The sequence below is a fragment of the Eriocheir sinensis genome, chromosome 60, assembly GCF_024679095.1.
Source record: "Eriocheir sinensis breed Jianghai 21 chromosome 60, ASM2467909v1, whole genome shotgun sequence".
Taxonomy (NCBI): Eukaryota; Metazoa; Arthropoda; class Malacostraca; order Decapoda; family Varunidae; genus Eriocheir; species Eriocheir sinensis.
Genome location: NC_066568.1, coordinates 9,269,969 through 9,277,468, shown reverse-complemented (window position 1 = coordinate 9,277,468; position 7,500 = coordinate 9,269,969). Strand labels below are relative to the sequence as shown.

Below are 7,500 nucleotides of genomic sequence, written 5' to 3'. Positions count from 1 at the left end.
AGGACAAAAACAAACTCGTCCGTTTCTTATTCTGTCAAGCGCCGTTCATACCCGTCACTCTAAAAGCAGGTCATCAGATCACTACCCCATTATCTCCATTTAACTCTTCATCGTATCTGTTTATCAGCGGTGACACAGCGAAGACCAATCGAGTGGTCAGCGTGCAAGCATAGTGACCCCGAGACCAATATTCAACTCCCACCGCTATCAGCTGACAATGTTTAGTTATCGCCGAGTGGTCGGAGGCTACTCACGTGCTGTCCTGATGACCGCCTATCAACCCGGACTCTAACGAAACTCAAGAGGATCAAGTAGAGCTCCGGTGGCCAGCATGAGCCAAGCAAGAATAGCTCCACTATAAATAAACACTTTCTTGTGTTATTCATGGACCAGGACCGACCATCAGGCCCTGTCAAATAGACCTGCCGACGCTTTAGTACGTCAGGAAAAGGCAGTTACTAGAAGAAAAACAACAACGTGAAACAGTAACCTTACATAGAGACAAACATTATTACGTACAAACACTACATCTAGAAAAGAGACTTACATAAACTTCAAAAACACACACACACACACACACACACACACACACACACACACACACTACCATGATAAGCTCATACCTTCAACTCAACACACATTTTTCAGGTGAAGTGGATGACCTCGTTAACCACACCACCAACGACAATCGGACTATAATAAAATACAGTCACGTCAACCAGTCACTCCGTTAGCCATCCAGTCAGTCAGTTAGCCATGCAGTCAGTCAGTTAGTCATACAGCCACTCAGTCAGTCATCCAGTCAGACAGTTAGCTATCCAGTCAGTTAGTCAGACAGTCAGACAGTCAGTCAGTTAGTCATCCAGTCTGTTCGCATGTAACCTGTTGCTTGGATAACATTTTTTTTTACCACACCCAATGACGACCAACCTAAAATTAAACACAATCACTTCTAACTAATGGGAAGCATCCTCCAGGGGGCGCGTCGCTTCACCAGAATAGATGGCACCACTATAAACACTTGCCTGCGCCATGACGGGCTTGGGCAGACCACCAGGCCCAACCAAAAAAGCCTACCGGTGCTACAGGACGGGACGTAAAAAAAAACAAAATAATAATAATAATAATGATAATAATAATAATAAATAAAAACTCACCCGCCGACTCCATCTCAGACAGTTAACCCAGACACCACGCAGCTGCCCTTCCCATTCTCACTCCGTCACTTCGGCAAGTCAGTAATCAGTATATAAAGTGCTCCTGCGCCAGAAACAGACAGAGACATAGAGCAGCGAGATCAAGAAGGCACGGTACTTAGACACTACTACTCCGGTCCCTCCCTTATGAGTGCCACGCCCTCCTAAAAGCCCACTCACGCTGTTGCTTGATGCTGACAGGGCGCAGGATAAGGTTGCTATTTTCAGACGCCTCCGCCTCTAACACCAACTACTTCCAAAGGCCAAGGAGATCAATCGGGTATACTAATGAGTGTATATTTCACGTTCATGGTACAGAAGAAGGATCAAACTAACACCAGGGTCATAAAACTACCCGTGAAAATGATCAAAACTCCTAAACGCAAGCCTTGTCAAATGTGTGTGTGTGTGTGTGTGTGTGTGTGTGTGTGTGTGTGTGTGTGTGTGTGTGTGTGTGTGTGTGTGTGAGCCCCGAAATGTTTGAGAATATGGGCTCACGAAGACATGTTAGTTTGACACTGCTACCCTTGCCCTCTCCTTATGCGAGCTTCCTCCTCTTAAAAGCCCACTCACTCTGCCATGCCGCATGACGCTGACAGGACGCTATAGATAAGAAGGACGGTATTCTCAGACGCTTCCGCCTCTCACATCTGCAGTTTCTAAAGGCCAAGGAGATCAATCGGGTCCTGATTAGTGTTATTTTTAGGTTCAGGGTACAGTAGTAAGGTCGGATTACCACCAAGGCCATAAAACTACCTCTGAATATGCTCATAGCTTCGACGAAAGTCTTGTCAAATGCGCGTGTTTGAGCTCCGCAATGTTTAAGAATATGATCCTTTAAACATTTCGGCGCAGAAGCACAAACATTTGATAAGGCTTTCGTAGATGTTTTGAGCATTTCCAGAGATAGTTTTATGACCCTGGTGGTAGTTTGACCTTTCCTCTGTTCCATGAACGTGAACAAACACCAAGCTGGGCGTTCTGTATCGTCTCCGCCAGATCTCCACCGCACAGATCCTGTCCATATTATGCAAGGGCCTTGTCCGCTCTCGTATACATGGAGTATGCGTGCACGTGTGGGGGAGCTCCACTATAATAAAATACAATCACGTCACACACACACACACACACACACACACACACACACACACACACACACACACATACACACACACTTACCACCCCCCCACACACATGCACACACAGAGAACAATTTACCCAGTCGGAAGATTTTTAAAAAGAATTATAATATATTTACGCGTAGTGACACACCTTCACACACACACACACACACACACACACACACACACACACACACACAGGCGGGCAACAAGCCACTCAGTCACCAGCGATTCACACTCTTGGAGGCAACTCGAGGAACAAGACGGGCAAGACGAGCACCCATGTGGAGTAGGTAAGGACCATAGTCACACACACACACACACACACACACACACACACACACACACACACACTCACGCACACACACACACACACACACACACACACACACACACACACACACACACACACTGGACAAGGCTTGGGTAAAGGTTGTGTTAGTATTTCCTTGGGTAGTCATAACTAGTCTTGCGGTCGTCTGGAAAGGCTTCTGCACCTCAAGAGAACGCTACTAATGTTCTTTATGTCCTTCGCAAAGAGTTGTTATGAGAGCCCAATACACTTTTTTTTTATCTATGTGCTGCCCCTAGACCCAATAGGCACTCTTGAGGGGCCTTTTGGTATTGAAGGACCTTTTGGACGACCCCAGCACCAGTTAGTGGCGCAGGCGAGTTTTATTTATAGTGGCTGCCGTGATGTGTGACTGTTATTGGCCCATGCTGCCCCCGGAATTGCAGGAGTTAGGGTTGACTGAAGATCTGGGCAGCGTGTGGGTAATCTTCCGCCACTAGACGAAGGTTGAAAATTCTCAGCGCCCTTCGGTGGGACTCGAATCTATAGTGGACGGACTCACTACACCCGCACGCTGACCACTCGGCCACTGCCTCCCGTTTGTGAATTAGGGTCTGTTCGCGCCGCCAATACCACTCTGAGACACGAGACGCCCCGCTGAGAGGCCCACCTGGGAGTACTGCTTAACCTTGGGAGCAGTGCTTAACAAGTACACATGTGGATTAAAGTGACTTATATAATCTTGAAACGAGAAAAATGAATGAATGTTTATAATGATATCACGGGGAGCAACACTAATACAAGCTTTGACCTATTCTTGCTTTCTTTCTTCTTCTTTCTATCATTCCTTCATTTTCTTTCATCCTGCGTTGCCTTATTTATCTTTTCTATCTTTTCCCTTCCTATCTTCTTCCTTCCTTCCTGCCTTCCTTCAACCCGTATTCTAAAACGTATCGGCACCTTGATTAGCCTGTTTGAAAAGCCTCTCGTAGAAATTCCTGGGATTTCCACGGACTGTTTTGTGACCCTGGTGATAGTTTTACACGACTTCTGCATCTTGAACGAGAAAAACCACACATGAAAACCCGGTTAAACTTCTCTGTGGCCTTGGGAAATAGTCGTGATGGGAGCCCGATACGTTTAACAATACACACAGCCATATTCTTCAACATTTCGGCGCCAAAGCTCACATATTAGACAAGACTTTCCTAGTAGTATTTTCGAGCATTTTTATGGGTACTTTTCTGACCCTGGTGGTAGTCTGACCTTTCTTCTGTACCATGAACCTGCAAAAACTCTCATTAGAACCCGACTGATCTTTTTGGCATTTGAAAATAGTTGATGCAAGAGGCGAAGTGTATCAAGCATTTCTCTTTCCAGTGGTAGCTTTATGACCCTGGTGGTAGTCTGACCTTTCTTCTGTACCATGAACCTACAAAAACACTCATTAGAACCCGACTGATCTTTTTGGCAATTGAAAATAGTTGATGCAAGAGGCGAAGTGTATCAAGCATTACTCTTTCCAGTGGTAGTTTTCTGACCCTGGTGGTAGTCTGACCTTTCTTCTGTACCATGAACCTGCAAAAACTCTCATTACAACCCGACTGATCTTTTTGGCATTTGGATATAGTTGATGCAAGAGGCGAAGTGTATCAAGCATTACTCTTTCCAGTGGTAGTTTTATGACCCTGGTGGTAGTCTGACCTTTCTTCCGTACCATGAACCTGCAAACACACTCATTACAACCCGACTGATCTTATTGGCATTTGGATATAGTTGATGCAAGAGGCGAAGTGTATCAAGCATTACTCTTTCCAGTGGTAGCTTTATGACCCTGGTGGTAGTCTGACCTTTCTTCTGTACCATGAACCTGCAAACACACTCATTAGAACCCGACTGATCTTATTGGCATTTGAAACTAGTTGATGCAAGAGGCAATGTGTATCAAGCATTACTCTTTCCAGTGGTAGCTTTATGACCCTGGTGGTGTTCTGACCTTTCTTCTGTACCATGAACCTACAAAAACACTCATTAGAACCCGACTGATCTCCTTTTTGGCATTTGGATATAGTTGATGCAAGAGGCGAAGTGTATCAAGCATTTCTCTTTCCAGTGGTAGCTTTATGACCCTGGTGGTAGTCTGACCTTTCTTCTGTACCATGAACCTGCAAAAACACTCATTAGAACCCGACTGATCTTATTGGCATTTGGATATAGTTGATGCAAGAGGCGAAGTGTATCAAGCATTTCTCTTTCCAGTGGTAGTTTTATGACCCTGGTGGTGTTCTGACCTTTCTTCTGTACCATGAACCTGCAAACACACTCATTAGAACCCGACTGATCTTTTTGGCATTTGGATATAGTTGATGCAAGAGGCGAAGTGTATCAAGCATTACTCTTTCCAGTGGTAGCTTTATGACCCTGGTGGTAGTCTGACCTTTCTTCTGTACCATGAACCTGCAAAAACACTCATTAGAACCCGACTGATCTTATTGGCATTTGGATATAGTTGATGCAAGAGGCGAAGTGTATCAAGCATTTCTCTTTCCAGTGGTAGCTTTATGACCCTGGTGGTAGTCTGACCTTTCTTCTGTACCATGAACCTACAAAAACTCTCATTAGAACCCGACTGATCTTATTGGCATTTGGATATAGTTGATGCAAGAGGCGAAGTGTATCAAGCATTACTCTTTCCAGTGGTAGCTTTATGACCCTGGTGGTAGTCTGACCTTTCTTCTGTACCATGAACCTGCAAAAACTCTCATTAGAACCCGACTGATCTTTTTGGCATTAGGATATAGTTTATGTGAGAGGCGGAAGCGTCTGATAACACAAACATCAATCTGTAAACATCGTGAGTGGGAAAGAGTTGCTGGAGATATTACAGAACGTCTAACCTCGGGGAAACTAGTGACGTAATGAGAGGAGAAGTAAGCCAGAGAAGTGACGTATTCTTCCTCCTTACGGCTTCAATGGCTTCCCTTCCCTTGCTAGCCTTTGTAAGCCTTTCCGAGCCTTGAGGAACACTGATACAGACACACGCTTCAGAATTAGTGTGAGTGAAGATGGCGGGTGTTGTAGTATAGTAGTAGTAGTAGTTGCAGTAGTAGTAGTAGTAGTAGAGGAAGGAGGAGGAGAGAAGGATGGAGTCAAGGAATGGGAGAAATAAGGAAGAAAAGGAGGAGAGAGAGAAGGAAGAAAGTAGGCTAAGGGAGGAAAAAAGCAGGCATTCCACTTAGTCCTCTCTCTCTCTCTCTCTCTCTCTCTCTCTCTCTCTCTCTCTCTCTCTCTCGTAAAGGTGGGTGTGTTTGTGGGCGTGTTTTTTTCATTCCTCGCAAAGTTTATAAACACACTGAATTTCGTGTCAAGCCGTGTGTGTGTGTGTGTGTGTGTGTGTGTGTGTGTGTAAGAAGGAAAATGATAGAAATAAGGAAGGAGGGAAAGGAGGAAGGTAGGGAGGAAGGAAAGACGGAGGGAGGGAAAAGGATAAGAGAAATATAGCAAAGTAGGAATGAAATAAGGAGAGAAAGAAGGAAGGAAGGAAGAAACGAAGGAAGGAAGGTGAAAACAAAGAAAGAAAAGAATAGTAAAAAAAGGAAGGAAAAAGAAAAAAAGAGAAGGAAAGAAATGAAAGGGAGAAAGAAGAAGAGGGAAAGTAGAGAAGGAAGGAAACAGAAAAGAAAGAAAAGAGCGAAGGGAGGAGGGAAAATACGGAAGAGAGAGAGAGAGAGAGAGAGAGAGAGAGAGAGAGAGAGAGAGAGAGAGAGAGAGAGAGAGAGAGAGAGAAATGAAAATGAATAAATAAATAAATGGCTCTTAGTAAATGAATAAATGACACGCGTTGATGAGAGAGAGAGAGAGAGAGAGAGAGAGAGAGGGTATACACAATAACTAGTCACGTGACACCACCAACACCACGCGCGCCTCTCTCTCTCTCTCTCTCTCTGTCAGTCTGGTGTTGGTAGTGGTAGCGTAAGGTGGCGGTATTGGCGGCGGAAGGAGATGGAAGAAGAGGAGGAGAAGGAAAAGAAGAGGTGAGGTATGTATATTTTTCTTCTTCTTCTGCTTGTTTTCGTAGTAGTAGTAGTAGTAGTAGTAGTAGTAGTAGTAGTAATAGCAGTAGATGTAGTAGCAGTCGTAGTAATAGTGTTAATAGTTGTAGCAGTAGCAGTAGTAGTAGTAGTAATAGTAGTAGCAGTAGTAGTAGTTGTAGTAATAGTAGTAGTAGTAGTAGTAGTAGTAGTAGTAGTAGTAGTAGTAGTAATAGCAGTAGATGTAGTAGCAGTCGTAGTAATAATGTTAATAGTTGTAGCAGTAGCAGTAGTAGTAGTAGTAGTAGTAGTAGTAGTAGTAGTAGTAGTAGTTGTTGTTTCTGGTGTAATAAAAGTAGTAAAATGAGCAGTAGCAATATTAAAGACAAAGATAAAAAGGATAGTGAGAGAGAGAGAGAGAGAGAGAGAGATTGACAGACAGTGATGGGAGAGTGTGACAGAGAGACAAACTAGCCTGTAAATATACACACACACACACACACACACACACACAAACACACATATATCACCCCCTCCAACACACACACACACATACAGAAACAAAGAAACACACAAGCCAAAAGAAAGACAAGGAGAGAGCAAAGTAGAGGAATATTTATAAGATTTCTTCGTCCTCTTCCGACAAGGCTTAGCAGTGCGACTATATTCTCGTTGTTGTGTGAAAGAAGAAACAAGGAAAAAAAGGAATGTCGAAAAAGTACAGAACAAAAGGATCAAGAGATATGACTTTCCTTATCAGTTCGTTATTCACCGGGAAAATATCACGACCTTTTCTTTATCATTAAGACACGAAGAGAGAGAGAGAGAGAGAGAGAGAGAGAGAGAGAGAGAGAGAGAGA

At 44.0% G+C, this 7,500-nt stretch overlaps 2 protein-coding genes across 7 annotated transcripts in view; one reads left to right on the top strand and one right to left on the bottom strand.

Moving 5' to 3' along the window:
- Positions 1-7,500, bottom strand: part of LOC126985886 (uncharacterized) — a 130,442-nt gene that overhangs the window by 80,846 nt on the left and 42,096 nt on the right. The gene's annotated exons all lie outside the window — the stretch shown is intronic.
- Positions 2,525-7,500, top strand: part of LOC126985883 (beta-1,4-galactosyltransferase galt-1-like) — a 50,647-nt gene continuing 45,671 nt past the window's right edge. For 2 of the 6 annotated variants that reach the window (XM_050841389.1, XM_050841386.1), the window contains exon 1: positions 2,525-2,610. In XM_050841389.1, coding sequence (XP_050697346.1) covers positions 2,600-2,610 — 11 coding nt within the window. In that variant the 5' untranslated portion in view covers positions 2,525-2,599. Of the gene's footprint in view, positions 2,611-6,533; positions 6,649-7,500 lie in introns of those variants that run through there. The other 4 variants (XM_050841394.1, XM_050841390.1, XM_050841385.1 and 1 more) reach the window with 2 other exon arrangements.